General features: G+C 51.2%; 1 protein-coding gene across 11 annotated transcripts in view; it reads right to left on the bottom strand.

The window, feature by feature from the left end:
- Window positions 1–1,642, bottom strand: part of MSI2 (musashi RNA binding protein 2) — a 226,308-nt gene extending 224,666 nt beyond the window's left edge. For 2 of the 11 annotated variants that reach the window (XM_071575284.1, XM_071575287.1), the window contains exons 1-4: window positions 1,366–1,640; window positions 1,166–1,206; window positions 959–1,040; window positions 552–636 (exon numbers count right to left, since the gene is read on the bottom strand). In XM_071575284.1, coding sequence (XP_071431385.1) covers window positions 552–636; window positions 959–1,040; window positions 1,166–1,206; window positions 1,366–1,427 — 270 coding nt within the window. In that variant the 5' untranslated portion in view covers window positions 1,428–1,640. Of the gene's footprint in view, window positions 1–551; window positions 637–958; window positions 1,041–1,165; window positions 1,207–1,365 lie in introns of all 11 variants that reach the window. The other 9 variants (XM_071575294.1, XM_071575295.1, XM_071575292.1 and 6 more) reach the window with 7 other exon arrangements.
- Between the last annotated feature and the right edge of the window lie 16,330 nt (window positions 1,643–17,972).

Here is a 17,972-nt window from a genome sequence, read left to right as displayed (position 1 = left end):
CCACAGCCACTCTCCAGCTCTCGCAGAGCTTCCCATAAATTAACGCGTGCGTTTCGTAAGGGCCCTTCCATCACAGGTGAAGGGACCTCTCCAAAAAATGTCTTTGGGAAATGACACGAGCAGCAGCTTTCACGGCTTGACAGCAAGTCACTCCCACCCTGAAACTCGTGCGCCGATACATAAATAATCAATCAAAAGCAGCACAAAGTTCCCTGCAGAAAGCATTCCGCAGCCCAACACCGGAAAAAAAAAAAGTTGGATTTTACTCCTCAGCTTTTTCAATGTCACCGCTCAATAAAATATAAGGCCGGGGGAGGAGCCAGCGGTCGCTATGGGGGAATTCGGGTTTAGAAAAAAAGAAAGTTGCCGCTTTTTTGTAAGTTAAAGGCAGAGTCTAGAAAAAAAAATAAGAAGGAAAAATTGCAGCCATGCAAGGTCCCGGTTCAATGACAGCCTGACACCGGCCCCGGCAGGGCTCGGTCCGCCCGGGTCGTTCCGCGCCGTGCCGGGAGGGGCGGGGGGAGCCGACCACGACCACGACCACGACCTACCGTCTTGGAGTCCAGCTCGTGGTGCGGCTGAGCCAGGACTTTGTCTACACTCGCCGGATCCGCGAACGTAACGAACCCGAAGCCTCTGTGAGAGACAAAGAGCGAGGGGATGGGGGGGAGGTGATGAGAATTAGAGACAAGGGGAGAAGTCACACAAACACACGATTGAGCCGCCGGAGCCGCCGGGCGCGGGGCGGCGGCCGCGACCCCCGGCCCCGCTCCGGCTCCACCGGCCGCTTTGTTTCCTGCTCGGGGCTGGAGAGAGATGCGTGCTGGGAGAGCCCTCCCGCAGCGCCCCGCGAGTGCGGAGGGATGCGGGGCTGGGATTTTTGGAGGGGATTTGGGGGGATGCCCCGACGGCAACTCGCGAAGTTTGTCAGCCCGAGCGGGGTGGGCGGCGGTTTTACCTGGAGCGCTTGGTGGTGGGGTCCCGCATGACCATACACTCCCTAATCTCTCCGAATTTGCTAAAATAGTCTCTAAGGCTGTCTGCGGAGAAAGAGCAGAGAGGGAGAGGAGGGTGAGGGCTGGGGGGCGCGGGCCGGGCCCGGCGCGAAGGGACGCGGCCCACGCGGGGCGGGACACGCGTGGGGAGGGGGCGGCGGGGAGGTTACCTGGTGAGGTTTGCCAGCTGAGGCCGCCGATGAACATCTTGCTGGAGGGAGAGAGCAGAGCGGAGTTGAGCGCCGGTGCGGGATCGGCCATTTTGACGGGGCAGCTCGCGGCGGGGCGGAGGGGCGCGAGCGGAGCGGGGCGGGCCCGCCTGGCCGCCCCCCGCAGCCCGCCCCGCGGCCCCGCCGCCCCGCACACTTACCCGGGGTCGTGCTGCGCCTCTCCGGGGCTCCCCGAGGTAGCCTGGCTCCCGTCCGCCTCCATGGCCGCGCCGAGCGAGAGCCCCTGAGAGAACCCCCCCCGCCCGCCCAACCCGCCCCCCCCGGCCCGGCTCCGGCTCGGTTCGCTACGATCGCTGTGCCCGTTTCCCTTCCCCCCCCTCCTCCTCCTCCTCCTCCTCCCTCCGCTACCGGAGGATCTCACTGGAGAGGCGCTGGGGCAGCAGCCAGATCCGTCACACGTGGGATCGGCTTAGCTCAGCGCCGCGCCGGCGCTCCCTCCCCCCCCCCCCCGCCGCCATCCTCCCCTCCCTCCATCTCGCCCCTCCCTCCACTCCCTCCCGGGGGCGGGGCCAAAGCCGGCGCGTGGCCCTGCGTGACGTCACCGCGACGTCACCGCGCCGCACCGCCTGCCCCGCGCGGGTCCGCGGGACCTTCCGCTGGTTCCCCGCGCCCCGCCGTTTGCACCGCGTCCCCTGCACCGCGTCCCCTGCACCGCGTCCCCTGCAGCTGCATCCCGGCCCCGCACGGCTGCACCGCGTCCCCTGCACCGCGTCCGCTGCACCGCGTCCCCTGCAGCTGCATCCCGGCCCCGCACGGCTGCACCGCATCCCCTGCACCGCGTCCCCTGCAGCTGCATCCCGGCCCCGCACGGCTGCACCGCGTCCCCTGCACCGCGTCCCCTGCACCGCGTCCCCTGCAGCTGCATCCCGGCCCCGCACGGCTGCACCACATCCCCTGCACCGCGTCCCCTGCACCGCGTCCCCTGCACCGCGTCCTCTGCACCGCGTCCCCTGCACCGCGTCCCCTGCAGCTGCATCCCGGCCCCGCACGGCTGCACCGCATCCCCTGCACCGCGTCCCCTGCACCGCGTCCCTTGCACCTCATCCCCTGCAGCTGCATCCCGGCCCCGCATGGCTGCACCGCATCCCCTCCGGGCGCCCGCCGTGCCCACGCGTGCCCCCGGCCCGGCCGCGACCCCGGCGGGGTGTGCAGGGACGGCTCTGGCAGCGAGAGTGGCGCCTTCCTGCCCAACCCGCTGCTCTGCTCCCACCCCGGCACGGGTTGTCGGGAATAATTCCAGGGGATGGGTAATAGCCTGTTGGGTGTCCGGGAAAGGAAAAATAAGTTTTAGGGGCTTGGGAAGAATTCGGGCGTTACTGAGAGGTGGTGTCTATCCCATCACCAAGCGTGGGGATTGCACCCACTGTACCTGGACCCTGCGAACGCCCTCGGAACATCTGAGAACACCTGGAAACCTACTGCTTTTTAGGGCTGCTCAGAGAGCAGCCGGTGCTCAGTGCCCCACTGTCCTGGGGCCCCTGCATCCCAGTGCCCCCGTGTCCCTGTGTCATTGTGTCTCAGGGCTACTCCATCCCAGTGCCCCCATGTCCTGGGGCTCCTCCGCATCCCAGAGCCCCTGCATTCCTGGGCTCCAGCTCCTGTCTTCCTATGTCCCCACATCCCAGTGCCTGCATGTCCTGATGTCCCCATAACCCAGTGCCCCCATCCCAAGTCTTGGCAGCACCACTGCAGCCTCCAGTCCTGTCAGGCACTGCCCAGCTGGGTTCCAGCCTTTGCCTTCAGCTCCTGCATTTCACTCTCGGCATTTGACCGACACTTTGCAGTGCTGGGCAGGAGCAGTGATGGGGCTACCAGGTGTTGGAGTAATTATCTAAGGTAAAAGCAATCATCTTCCCCTAAATTAAGGAGTGCTGTGCAGGAGCGAGGGCCGCCTGCCCAACGGGACTGAGCCACATTGCCCTACATTTTCAGAAACATCCATGGATTTTGAGCACCTCCACTCACCCGGGACCTGGTGCCTCCTAATCGAAGCCCTCCTGGCTCAGCAGCTGTGTCTGCAAGAGCTATTTTGGGGTGGCAAGCTATTTCCAGCTCAGGGATTATAATATTTTGGTGGGTGGTGGGGGCAGGGTGTGGATGTACTTTCCAGCAGGGACTAATGAACAAGGTGGGAATGAGCAGGGCTGGGAGGTCAGGCCTTGATGGAGAAATGCTACTCTTCATGCTCTGCTGTCAACCACTGTAAAATGGAATATAACCCCTTTTACTGGGTTTGTTTTGTCATGAAGTGCTGAACTGGTTCAGCAGTGGGGTAGGTTCTGCCCCAGAGTGGGCAGGGAAGACCCCAACTGCTCTGCCTGGGAAAGGGGCTGAGCTGGCCCTTCCCCAGCAGGGTGAGCAGCACCAACCTGCAAAGGAAATGGATGGGGGGGATTAAAGAACAGTCTTTTTCTCCCCTCTCTGAACCTCCTTTAGATCTTGGCTATTTCTCGTCATAATCACCGGGAAATTACTAGTCAGGAGTGCAGTTCCTGCCCTTTAATCTCTGTGGCTGCAGTGCAGAATTTTAAAGGGGTTCCAAAACGAACAAGCACAGAATAGATTTTGCTGATGGACAGAAGGAACTTCAGTGCCACTGCTTACAGCTCAGAAAGAAATTTGGATTTCTATATATTAAAAGGCAATCTCCACTGTTATCCCTTCATCGGATAATGTTCTCTTTCCCTTCTCTCCCTGAGCCAAGACGGGGTTCAGGCAGGTGCCCAGTTTCAATCTATTCAGTCAGTTTTGCTGTTTCTCTGCACTCGCTGCTGTCACAAAGCAAAAGCCTTACCCACAGCACCAGGGATGCTCCAGGGGCACATTCGGTGCCTGAAGCCCATGGGTGACAAACCAGGACCCACTGTCTTGTTCTGTGGGTAGCACATGACAGCACCCATCCCCAGAGGTGCTGTTCCAGCTCCAATTCCAGACTTGTCTCCACTCCACAGAGAGTTTGCAGGCTTGCCCTCTGCTCTCCCTCTCTCTGACCTCTAATGTTCATGCTAAAACTCAAACTCCCAGTGGACTTTGGGAAGTAGCTAATGAACTGCAAAGCTGACATCTGTAACTGCCGGTCAGGGGTAACGTTCTCCCAAGCTGCACAATTAAAAGTTGGAGCATTTATTCCAATAACAACCAAAGTTACTCCTATTGGTACAGAGTGGTCAAAATGCTCCACAGTGGCTCTGTGGACGGACCACGTCTGTCCATGTACTCACGTAGCACCTACTCTCATTAGCAGGTTTCAGCCTCACCAACTGCCTTCCAATCTTGGCAACTCATCTTTCAGATCAGAGACTGAGATGCAGAGTTTGTTAAGATCAGCATTTATAAGGTCAAGGTGACGTGAGCCCCCAAATGCCGTGAAGATAGATGGGTCCTAAGAGCCTGATTTCTGAAACAAAGAGATCCTGGGCTCCTAAACCAGCTGGGGGGATTTGGAAATGCTGTGCCAGGTTAACAGGCTGGCAGCCAAGCTCGGAGCAGGTCCTAATTGCCCAGGCTGCAGCCGAGTGCTCCGGCCATTTGAACATCCCGTCTTTGCCATGCAGCGATGCCAAGTGGCTGCATCCACCTTACAGTGCCTGGAGAACAAGTTCATCTCTCTGGTGCTGGAGAAATCTGCATTTATGTTTTGTATGCTCTATAAATCCGGTGTCATAATAAAGAAGGATCTAAATCTTTACTGAATAATTCATTTTCACACATAGGGAAGAAATAATGACCTATATTATATTCCATCTATCATTCAGTGAGTTGTGGAGATTGAGTGGCCGGTGGGTTTCAGAAGTCCCTGGTGAGGAGTAAGCACACTGAGGACTGGTCTGTCTGCTGCCCAGATGTGGCTTCACCTGACAAACATTATTTAGGCAGAATTACAGAGGGTGATATACTGGAGAGCTGCCAGGAAATCAAAGATCGTTTAAAATGCAGAATGTGTCATGGCAAACAATTGGTCTTCCTGATGCATCTCTGCCTTTCTGTTCCCCCAGTGCCTGTAGCACAGTGCAGAGGCACTGGGACATGGGCTGGGGCAACCTGTCCCAGAGAAATACAGCACAGAGGAAGGAAGAGGTATCTTTGGAGTCCATAGTTTCAGATCAGTTAGGAGGGTCAGGCTTGTCCAGATACTATCCACATCTCTGAAAAGCTGGTCAAAGATTTTCTATGTGTGCCTGGGAGTCATAACAGAGGACTGATTTTAAAGTGCTCAACACCCAACAACTTTGTTGTGACATTTGTAGACAAAATTTCAACAAAGCACAGTCTTAGTGGGTTGGATATATTTTATTTTGTTTTATTTTAGGCTGTCTGTCCATTACCATCCACCTGCATTTCCTTGTGTGAGCTTTACACCTCTTCCCAGGTTGCCAGTCCCTCCCTTTGTTACCAGCTGCTCCATCATCTGAAAGAAAACCACCAAACCAAACATGGAGCGCAGCCCAGCCCCGGGTCTACAGGAGCCCAGGGCCAGGCACTGTCCCAGGAAAACAAACAAAACCCAATCAAGTTTGGGAGTAACTTAAAAACACACCAACCAGTCTCTAAACCGGAATAGGCTCTCCCAGAACCAGTAATTTTAGGGAAACAGGACTGGTTCCCACCTGGTGCAAATGTGGCTCTGTATTTTGTGTAGACACTGAATTTTTTCCTGGTCAAGTTCCAGTTCTGCTTCAAGTTATTTCAGCATTTGCTAATGAAGACATTACATTGACCTTATTAAAAACATCGTGATTTTCATCTTAGCTGAGAAAACAGCATTTTTTCAACTGTTTCTAAAGAAAAATAAAACCCAAATATTATCAAGCCCATCTTTCATATGATAAGGGAGGAGGGAGAAGCTCTGTGAGGAAAGATTTCAAAGCCTGCTTTGTTTTCATCAGCTTTGAAATCAACAGACAGCCCTGAGAATTTTGTTTTTCAAAACCACTGTGTTTAATTCTATTTACTACTTCCAGGCAATTCTATATATACACACACCAAAAAACCCAAGCAGCTCACTTTAAACAAATCCTCCTGCTTTTTTCAGATGTGTCATTCCTCCTGCGGGTAGGATTGCAGGATACAGATCAATTAAGTTAAAACCAAAAACAAAATGGGGAGGAGGAGGGTGAGTGCCGTCCCTGGGTGGTTCTCCCTGCTGGACCCTGGGGGACTGTGCTGTGGACACCTTGACTTCATCTGAAGGAGGGGTTTAGTGGGGCATTTTCCAAGGACCTTTTCCCAGCTGCATTGTCTGATAAAGCACCTGGAAATCCATCCTCCCACTCCTGTGCTTAGGCATATCCAAGCACCACGAGTTACCCCTTGCATTGTCTCTCCCTCTGGGATGGACAGAGTTATGCCAGGAATCTTATTTCCTTTCCTTTTCCAAAACCAGTCTATCAACTTATTTCTCGACCTGATTAATTTTTACCAAAGGCCTTTAAGAGGCTCTGATAAACTGCTCCCAAAGTCCAAACTAATATTATTAACTATGAATCTTCTCCTATAAATAATTCCCAGAAGTAGATCAATGCTACCACTGAGTCAATGGATTCTCTAGAATAATTTCTTCCTGTTACTCCTGGATTTTTTTTTCCCTGTCGCCACTAATCAATTATGATGATAAAACTACCCTGGAACACCCCCAAAATAAAGATAAACAGTGTGTATTATCAGAGGCTGGGGCTGTGCGTGGTGCTGAAGATGTGTTACCTTCTCTGAGGCACATTTGTTTTCCTCTACAGACAGTAAAGGGGAAAAAAAAAAGGAGGCCCAGTAAATGAATGGTCTGGTGTAACACAGCATTAATTCCCTGACCTTCCGCATTGAGTGACTAAGAATCTCAATCTCAATTATTCCTTTCATGATGGAATCTAAAATAGACACAGCAAGTCCTCACATTCTTGCTCAGAACCAGGAGACATGGAATGAGATGAGCCAAGCCAGCCCAAAACCACATCCATTATCAGTTCCGTGTCATTCAAAAAAATCGACTGCAGGAGAAAGCAGGAGCATCCAAGGAGAATTATTGCAAAACATGCACTGGCAGCATCTGTATAAATACAGACACTCATTTATACATGCACATGCACTTAAAATTCACAAGTGTGGAGCTGAATCGGGTAGGAAAAACAAGTCACTCCCCAGAGGACACCATCGCTCTAAATTAACAACAAGCAGATCAGAATTGATGAAAACACCCTGAAAGGTTGATAAGCAAAGCTCCCTCTCTGTAGGTGATGGGTATCCCTCACACTTCAAAGTCTGGGCATTCCTGCAGCTCTGACACGATGCAAATGGCAAAACCATCATTTCCTGGTGTTTGGAGTTAACTCCTTTATTTACTTCTCTGACTTTGGAGTTAACTCCTTTATTTACTTCTCTCTGGTTAATGCAATGGTTCTTATTGCAGATACAGCAATTTCCATGACCATTCAGTTCACATCAAAGGAGACCATGAGCAAGAAAGTTTACATGAGGTTTTACACTATCCTAGCACAGGGCATAAACTTCTCAAAGCCACACTAACATATATTGGCTAAAGATCAGCTGTTCACCCATGCACCTTTGAAGGTGTTTTCCTGCAGCTGAAAAATGGAGGTAAACCCAGACACAACTGTGGGACAACAAGCTGCTGTTGTCCAGCCACTCTTCTCCCTGCTCCAGCATCATGCAGTGCACACAGGGCTGTCACCAAGGCTCCCTGGCTCCCCCACCCTGGAGATACCTTTAAGGTAATTCATGGGCTTTCCACGTAATTCACTGTTTTTCCGGCAGCAGAGGGGAATTGAAGTCCTAAGTTTGCCTTTGCAGCCAGGGCCTGGCACAGCACGTGGCAAGGCTGCAACAAGCCTGGAAGACAAGAAGTCACACACAGCCTCTGGCCAGATCCTAAATTCCACCATTGTACGTCAGGAAGAAATGTGCCTGGGAAATGTAGCTGTAACTACATTAAAGCACCATAATTCAATTCTAACCACATCATTATGGAGGTGCAGATCAGATAAGCATGGAGAGCTCAGGAGAGAGGAAGTTGGGATTTGCCTGCTGGGAGAGCCGTGTCCTGCTGGCTCTGGCCACCCTGCCCACCTGGCCCCTGCAGGGCTGAGCAGATTTTGGGCTGGGAGAGCCTCATGCTTCCTCCCTGGGGGATGTCACACACATTTAAACTGCAAACCCTCCAGAAGGCATGCTCTGCTCCTCTCACTCTGCTCTGTCTGGGTGCAACCCAAACGGGCAGACACCTCACCCCCTCACCTGAGAGGGTGTTTTGATCACCCTGGTCATACACAGCCCTTCTCACATCCAGGGGGTTTCCTCGGTGTGCCCATGCTGGTGGTGGATGAGGACGGTGCTTGCTGAGCAGAAGGAGCACAGCAGCCCATCACTGAGCTGCTGACCCAGCACCCATCCTGCAGTCTCCTGACTTTCTCTGTGCTGCCCAGAGATCTTCAGCCTCCCCTGGTGAGGGGATGCAAGTGAGGAGGAGCCACTGGGCCCCCACAGCAGCCTCCTCAGGGCTTGTCCATCCATATATGCTGCTGCTCTCATCCTCCCTCAGGGCATTCAGTGCCTTGGCCAAAGCCACGAGACCACCACATCTGACCGTGGACCAAAAATCAGTCTTTGAGTTATTACCTCCTACCAGGGAGCATGCTTTTCCCATATTTAAGCAACTCCTCAGCTTTAAGCACCCTCTCCCCTTAGATTTAAAGCACTGATGTGCTGACTGTCAAGGTCCTGGGTTCTTGGTCAGACTTTCGAGCAGCGATGAGATTAACTCTTCTGTTCAAATCATCTTAAGCAGAGGTTAATGCTGAATTTGTGCTTCTGCCTTTGCTGAATCGGGGGTTTGCCAACTTCCTGCTTTATTTATTTGGCTTTCTGTGATTGCTAGGCTAGGATGGCAAGGATCCTACCTTGAACCTCCCCTAGGGCCTCCTCTGATGAAAAGCACAGCCTGCAAACACTGTGGAGTCTCTGCTGCATTAGAAGAGGAGTTTCATGAAGATTCATGTCTTTCATATTGTTCTATGAAATTAAAGAGCAGAGGAAAATCACTGTCTAGGAAGTAAAGATCTACTGCAGCAATTTAGATGTAAACATAATTAAGCAACTGGCCCTGACATACCCATCCCTTCTTGGCCAAAGTTCAGCTGGAGTTTCCCTTGATGTCAAGATCAAGCTATGGAAATAATTAGAAGAGGCTTGGTCAGGAGAGAAAGTTCTAAAAGAGATTTTGGGTGACAAGATCTATGACAATGCTCCCCTTGCTCCTTCTGAGATCCAGATCTTTGGGTCCTTCATTTCCCTTCCAGCATCACCCACCTGCCACGTGGCAGCTGAATGTCCACACTGGGACACCTGTGAAAGCCTGTGCAAGGCCCAGCTGATGGCCCAGCAAACCTGACTTCCAGGCTCTAATCCTGAAGGAAGAAATGCTGCGGTCCCATGTGGAGCACTGCCCTGTAATGAAGTCACTCTGCCATTTCCTCCTTGTTCAAATTACATTGATGGGTTAATTTCATACCGAAAGCTCTCAGCTGGGTCGGGCATCATCTCTCTCTCCTCCACCTCATTGCCAGATTGGGCATCATGTGTTCCCCTGGAGGTGGCACAGAGCCAGGTTAAACTGGCATCAGTCCCTGCATGTGCTCAGTCTGAGCACAACAGCCCTAAGGTGACATCCCTCATTCCACCCAGAGGGTTTATGGCCCAGTGGGATGATGGGGAGGTGCAGAACCTGGAGCTGGGGTGAGCCAGAACTGAACATTTTACCAACTGAAATAAGAACTGGGCACTTAACATGTTTTTATGAACTTGTTTATGAACAGGCACGACTACAACTGTGCAATTTGTAAGTGTAAATACACTTATGAACTGGTTATAGTTAAGCAAATTCAAACTGCTCTTAAGCTGAGCTGGGAGCATTGAGCTTTGGTGATGACATTTAGAGCTTTCCCAAGTCCCTGTGTGTGAAGTGGTTTTCTAAAATTGCTGGGTTTTTAGTTTCTGTTTAAAGTATAGTCCTTGATACTCCAAGGAAAGGACTTGAAAAATGTGACCTTTAGAGCTTTGATACTGGATGACAAAGAAAAAGAATCCAAAGGACAATCCATTTAAAAATATACATGGCTATTGCTTAGCAAATTAGGCATTCCTTAGAGAAAGAAAATAAGGATGATGTGTTTTGCTTGGAGGCCAGGAGTGACAGCACCACTCTCCTTAAAATATTGATGGGATAACGTGGTACTTGCAAATGTCTCCTGTAGGCATCACTGCTTGCCCAATTTTGCCAGACCAGGTGCTGAGCTGGGGCTGCCTGGACTGAGCCTCCTGCTGTGCTCAGGTCCAGCTGAGGTGACACACGTGGCCACACTCCAGAAGGTGACATTTGCCTTGCTGGCACTTGAGAGGACTTTAGCTTCACCTTTCCAAATGAAACTCTCCACATCATTGCAGAACCACAGCTGGAGGCCCACAGGAGCCCAGCAGATACACTTTCTGCTATTTCTTATTAGGACACTCTATCAAGGAAAGGAAAATTTAAGGGAAATTGCACAATACTGGGCTGGAATGGACAGAGGCTGCTGGACTTCTTCTTCCTGACTAAGGCCATTAAACCTCTGCTTTCATGATGTATTAGTGTGATGCATGGTCAGAGCAGCTGTGCTCCAGCGAGGATGCAACACCTACTGTCACTTACACTGCACATAACTTTTCCCAGTCACTCTCTCTCCCCTCTTTTCTCATCTGCTTGTGCTGCTGAGGTTCACTATAGATGTAACTCTGCTGGTCTGAACCAACCCAGGGACACTGTTTTGTTGTTCTGTATCAACAACAAAAAAATTAAATTCAAACCAACACGAACTTAGCCGAGAAAGTAATAAGAAGGCAAACTCAATTACTGTTTCATCTGGCATTATTGTAGCTTTGCTGCTCTTTGTCAGGGACTTCTTCCAGGCAAAATTGGAGAGATTATCTTGTCTGGATGTTATGAAGTAGCTAATCCCTTCCGCAAGTGGAGGAGAGCCAAACGCTTCAGGTTGGGCCAGTGGAAGTGTAAATACGGTGACAAAGTGCTGCCATCAGCTCCCTGGCTCCAGGGGCCGCCTTTTCCCAGGGCTTTGCACACTCCACATCTACACAAGACATCAAAATTTCTCCAAGATCACCCAAAAGATTCCCCCTTTCCCAGCCCAGAAGCTCCTAAAGCTGGTGAATTCAGCACAGTCTCCTCAGCTGCTGTGGGGAACAAGAGAGAAAAGGTATTTTTAGAAAAGAGAAAGGTCTGGTGAGCTCGCTGTGTCCCAGCACTGCTGACATCCTGCTGGGCATCCAGCACGGCTTGGGGAGGCAAGGACTCCCCTCCAAAGGCATGCTGGAGTCAACACCACTGCTGGCAGATCTTCCCAGTGCAGGGAGAGGTTTGATCCTGCTGTGAGGGAGAGGCAGAAGCCCCATGTTGTTGTCCCCATAAACCCAACCTGACAGACCCATTCCTGCTGCCTTCCCCCAGAATCACTCCCATCCCAGCCTGGACTGCACCACTGCTCCAGGCTCCTCCCTGTGTCACCATCAGCCTGTGTGGGGCAGACAGTGCGTGGGAGACTGAGGTGTGGCCCCAGAGCTGCAACTGCTGCCCCAGGGACCACCACAGCTTGTGCTCCCTGCACAGCTCCTGAAGCAGAGGGGAGGGTGAGGATGTTCCTGCCTTCCTCCACTCAGCAGATACAGCCCAGCCCACCCCACCACAGAGTGTGGAGCAGGGACCTCAGAAAGCAAAATCAGGACAGAATCTACCCGTGTATCTCGTATTCATTAGATTTTATATGGCACAAATAAAAAACTCCAGGGCCATTATCTCAGTGAAGGCAAAGTCTTTTTTCATGTAAGAAAGGCTGTTTTCTGGTCACCTCATACTTTAAGGTAAGCAGGGTGAGGTGGCCTTAAACAGAAATTCACAAAGGTCTAATCTTTAATCACACTGTACATTAACCCAGAGCAACACATTCGTGTAAACAGCCCTGACACAGCCAACACCTCTGGGCTCCGTGCGAGATCTGTCACAGCCCTGGGAACACGGGAATCACCAGCCCTCGTAGAACAGCATCTCTGGGGTGTTTCCTGCTGGCCTCCCTGTTCCCTAACCATAACAGAGAGGCAACACACCACCCCACCTGCCCATCGCCCCCACTTCCCCAAAATCCTGCAGCTCAGATAAAATATATTTACAAAGCCAGGGAAATGCTGGGCTGGAAACACGGAGCAGCCTCGGTGTGGGTGTGTCTGTGTACATCCTCTGTACATTTAATGATAATTACTTCTTTTCAGCTGCAAGCAAAGTGCCTGTTACAACCCAAAATGATTTTGCTATTTTGACGCGGGGAAATCTGCAAGTCAAAGGTGAGGGAACGACTGCACAGAGCAACCAATGTTGAAAATCACAATCTGGCAGCGGCGGCGGCGCTGGCAGAGCCGGATTGCCAATCATTTTTATACCTCGGCACTTTAAATAGCAATAATGTGTTGAATGTGAAATTGCCTGTGCTGATGGGGGTTGCTTCACGTTATTAAAACCCAAACGTTGGGACACACGTTACACATTTGTGACTCTTCAGAGACATTGTTGCGGGGAAAATACAAACTCCAGGAGAAATTTGAGACAGGGACCCAGAAGGCAAAGGGGAGGGAGAGGTGGACAGTCAGGTCTCTGAAAGATCACCACTGTACAAAAGGCAACAGGGAGAACACTTCATCTCGTCTGGATATGCCCAGGAAACAGCCAATTATTCCAGAGTCATTGAAGCATTAAGTGATAGAGATTATTCCCTATAATGCTTATTCCCTACGAGATTCCCATTTGGTTTGCTCTGGTTTGGCCCATTGCGAATCCACACTTGGCCCAATATCTGAGCCCTGTTTTAGAGCCAGGGTTTGCTGTGCTTTCCTGTGTGTTTCTCCCTTTCCAGGGACAAAAGCCCAGTGAAAGGTGCCCTCCTACCCCGATCCTGGGGATGCACCATCAGTGAGGCTTTGGCAGTTCTGCCAGGGTGGGAACACAGAGCTGAGTCCTTACCAAACCTGCTGCTTCACATCTCCATGGGAGCATTTCTCCTCCCAAATCAGGTAATCATTATCCACTCTGACAGCCACATAACTGCCTTTGGATGACTAGAACCCTTAATCCATGATTTCACAGCCCTACTTAGGCACAAGCACCCACGTGCAATGCAGATTTGTATAAAAACTATCTCTGCATAAACACACTCCTGAGAGAGAAGCTATGAAGCAAACATGGTGTTATTTCCATCCATGTACAAAATTATTGCATGATTCCTTAATCTCCACCAGCTCCCTGCCTGCTCCCTCCTTCTCTGTCACACCTTCCAGGTGCCAAACTTCTGCAATACCTTTGAACAGGACATTCCTAGCTCAGATGTAGACAGACTATGGGCTGAGGGTAACTAAAATGACAAAAATCCATTTGCCTTTATTAGTCTCAGGATTAGTTTTGCTACAGCATCATTGAGTGCCCTGGGCCACACTGTTTCTGGAGCTACACAGAGGGGCAGAGCCTGGGTCCTGCCACGCAGGCAGGTGAGACATGAGGGTGGGAGGTGGAGAACTGGAATGCATGATTTACAGACAGGGAACAGAGATTTAGGGTCCTGTCGTATCCCAGAGTTTTATTAGTCCATCTGCAGCAGCTATAGGACTGATTTTTTAATTAGTATTTTTTAAGAGAAGAGGCATACTGGTAAAGTCCTAGTAGTAAAAGGTGTCAGAATGGAATAAAATCTGAAGTACCTCTGTTCATCACACTCATGGACCTCACGCTCTTTAAACAAGGTCATACAAACCAGTAGTTGAGCCTGTATTTCTCCAGTGCACCAGCAGCAGGTACTGCCCTGCTCGCAGGGCTAGAGCACACAGTCACAGAAATTCCCTGACTACCCCCCTCATACACTTATTGGCAATAAACAGCTGAGACAGCTGCAGAGATCCTACATTTTTTTAGCATACTTTTGAATTATGTTGTTTCAGTAGTTCAGAATTTTGTTGTTTCAGTAGTTCAGGAGCTTTACCATCTCAGCCCCACACCTTGCACAGCTTCTCTCCTTGCCACACTCTGGTTTTGCTGCAGTTTGCCATGAGCAGCCAGCAGCAACTTAACCTGGAGGGGCAACATCCTCCCTCCATCCCTCCAACCACCCACCCCACAGCACATCACTGCCCACCTGCTCAGGAGGAGCAGACAGAGAGCCAAAGAGTACAGCATAATCAAAATAAAAAGCCTGAGAAAATGCACTTTAAAGTGTTAAATGAGAAGAGCAAAGCCTTGAGATGGAGCTGGGGGATGCATTGTGCTCAGAGGGAAATCAGCCCAGGCTGGGGGGGCAAAGGTCCCGTGTTCACAGCAGCCACGGCACAGAGGCAACGGCGAGCGAGATATTGATTTGATAAGCAGATGAGCTGAAATTTGGAATGCATTGGAGATGCTGATAGGAAAAAAAGAGGTAAATGGAGAGACAGGGCAATGCAAGAGAAACGGCTGTGTACACTGAGATGCATGAGAGATGTTATGGAACATAGAAGGTCACCAGGATCCATGAAATTCTCATAAGAAATAGGAGAAGTGGGAAGTGGAGATCGCAGAGAGAGAGCAGATGTTACTGTGCCCAGACAATGATGGAACCATAATTACAGTGAGATAGAGCATCCTGCAAAGTCCCAGCAACACAGAAACAAACCAAACCCCAAACCAGAGATGTTTGATTGGCAACTGGGAAAAGCTACAAAAAGGTAATAAGCATTTAGCCCTTCCATTACCGAGGAGTCAGGCAGGAGGAAGAACAAGGACAGCTCTTCAGTGCAGAGCCAGAACTCTGCCCGAGAGGTCAAGCTGCTGACAGAAATCCGTGGATTTGTATGAGTCTCACACATGAGAGCTGGGGGCTCACTAGCGGCTTTTTCTCTCCATTTTCAACAACAGGAGAGTCCAGCATATAAACCCTGGGGCTGGGGTGCTCAGGACACAACAGGATAAGAACTTTCACCCTATTCCTGGGCAAAGCCAGCCCAGATGTCTTGTCTTGTTCAAGGGCAAAACCCGTGTGAGTGGAGCCTGACACAGGCTATGCCAGCTCAGGGGGCTTGTCCCATCTCAGCTGCCACAGGCAAGTCTCCCAGGGGTCCAGAGGAGGATGAGCATGGACTGAATCCGGGGTCAGGGCTTGTGCGCTTGGCAGCTCAGCTGTCCCTGCAAACAGCCCTGTGGTGCAGCAACAGCCCTGCAAGGAGAAGCAGCAGGGCTGGGACACCGAGGGGACCGTCTGCTGTGAGACTGAGGGGAGCCAAAGCTCCTCATCAGTGGGATCTCTCTGCATGTCCAGCACACAGTGACCATCTCAAAGGGAATGTTTTTCCCTGCCTCATTCACACATGTCCAGCTGTTGCCTCTGTAACAAACCGAACTTTGCTTTTTGGTCTCCACATCTACCAGTCTCTTCTCAGTGTGAGCACAACGAGCTCACTTCATTTTGGCTGGGGCCAAGGGGAAAACTGACCTGATTAAAAAAAAAAAATTAAAAATTCCTGTTTCTCTCCTCTGAGGCAGCTCTGGGGGAAATGTCCACCACGATCCCAGAAAATATCCAAGCAAATTAGGGGTCAGTCTCTGCGAGTGAAAGTAACACTTTCCCTTTATCATCTCATGTCCAGACACTGTGTAAGGACAAACCTGCACAAGCAGAGATACAATCTAGACCTGTGAGCAGAGAGGAACATCCCAAGCATGTAAATCAAGGTTCTATACACGCAGTTTATAGCCCAGGATTACACATCTCCCTTCAAGGACTGCGAGACCGAGCGGCCGCGCTTCCCTCGGCGGCTCAGCCCGAACAATTCCAGCTGCTGGCGGTGCTGGGCTGGTGCTCGAGTGCCATCTGCTGCCCTCCCCTCGCTCCCGGCCACCGGGATTTGCTCCTTCCTTTTTGTGCTTGACATTGGCACCAAAGGCCGGTGGTCTCCTGAGGAAATGGGCGCGACCTGGGGCTGCACGAAGGGGACAGGGCAGATATAAACCCACCCAAACCACCCTTTCTCCACTATGACTCTTTCCTTATAATTTGTGGAGTCACTGTGGTGTCTGGGGGCAGGGCTGGGCACCTGCAGTGCTTCAGTGCTGCTGTCCCTTGCCCTCTACCTACACATGACACACAGGTGTGCAGCCACATCACCTGCCTGGGCAGCAGAGACACAGCAGAAGAATTAGAGCTACAGACTTAACAAGGCAGCCAAACATTTCTTTCCTGCTCCTATAAAATAACCTTTGCGGTGTTGAACAATTGTCTCCTGAAGGAGGGCTGGGTTCCCCAGCATCCCTTTTGACCATTCCCTCCACACCAGGGACAGGAAAGCTGAGGGAGAACGGGAGGCTGGAGGCAGGAGGATGAACCAGCAACAATGTTGGGCAACTGTGGGAGGTCTCTGGGGCAGGCAGGGCTCAGGAGGGGAATGTGACAGAACCAAAAGATGCTCATGCTGCTACCTGAGGCTACAAACGAGAGAGTGCTACTTGAGGGCCAACAAAGTGCTTCAGGTGCACTTAGAGAGTGACAGACACTCTAGACCCCACTAGACAACACACAGGAGGGAAACCCAGATCCACAGATTACTTTGAAAGTGCTGTTATCCAGAAATGAGGGCACATCACTTGAAATAGCCTGAAATGTCTCTTCAGTGTTCTTGAGTCTAAACTGCAGTTTGGGTACAAAAAAAGAATAACATCCCCCAGGCAACATGAAGGATTTTGAAGCTGGGACACAAAGTGCACAAAGCACCAGTAAGTCACTTTGATCCACCTCCCCTCTCCCAGGGGAAGGTTGAAACCTCAGTCGCAGCTGCAGCACAACTCCCATCACCACCTGCTGCTCTCCATGAGGGTGGGGAATGCCATCAGAAACATCCCATCCTGCTTTCAGACTCCAAAACACTCACTTGGGCATGTGCAGCAACTTTTTTTACAGTCTTGATTCAATAAAGGAGGAACATTTCTGTCATTTATTCACCTCTATAGGGCTAGAAAGGGTCCAGGGCTGAGTGTCTGGGGGGATGTCAACACCCACCTGCTCCCACCTATGGAGTTAAACACACCCCAATAGCTTCAGCCTGAACAGAGACAGGTGAGAGGACAGGAGTCTACAAACTCACTGGCAGTGTGGACAAGGCAAAGCAGGGCCATTACTCACCTTCCTGCGGTATGGGGATGACGGATGAGCCAGGGAGGCTTTCAGGCAGTGTAGAAAACAGGAAGCACTTCTTCACTCACACATAATTAAATTGTGGGACACGCTGCCACAGGGTGCTGTGAAGGTCAGAAGGACAAATGGCCTCAAATGCCATCACACCAACTCCTGGTGGGGGGTTCTGTGTATATGGAGCGTGGGCTGCGTGTGACACAAAGCTCAGCAGTCCCTGCACTGCTTGGAGCTGGGACCAGGGGGCTGTCTGGGCAAAACTGCTACTTGCCCCTGGTAAAGAGCCCCAAATCTCTCCTCCAAGTGCCATCCTCTCTCCTGTTGCCCCAATGCAGCCATAATTTTTCCTCTAATATTGCTTGTTTTCCTTTTGAAAGGGGTAGGGAAGAAGGGGGAGAGGAAGCAGAGGTGACTGAAGCCAAAATACAGCCCCTGAGGCAATGAACTAAATGCAAGACACACATACTTTAATCCTTGCTCAGCAGCCTCCAACAGGG

This window comes from Pithys albifrons, chromosome 21 (assembly GCF_047495875.1).
Source record: "Pithys albifrons albifrons isolate INPA30051 chromosome 21, PitAlb_v1, whole genome shotgun sequence".
NCBI classification, from domain to species: domain Eukaryota; kingdom Metazoa; phylum Chordata; class Aves; order Passeriformes; family Thamnophilidae; genus Pithys; species Pithys albifrons.
Note: the sequence above shows the minus strand (reverse complement) of the source record. Positions and strands in the feature narration are given on the sequence as shown.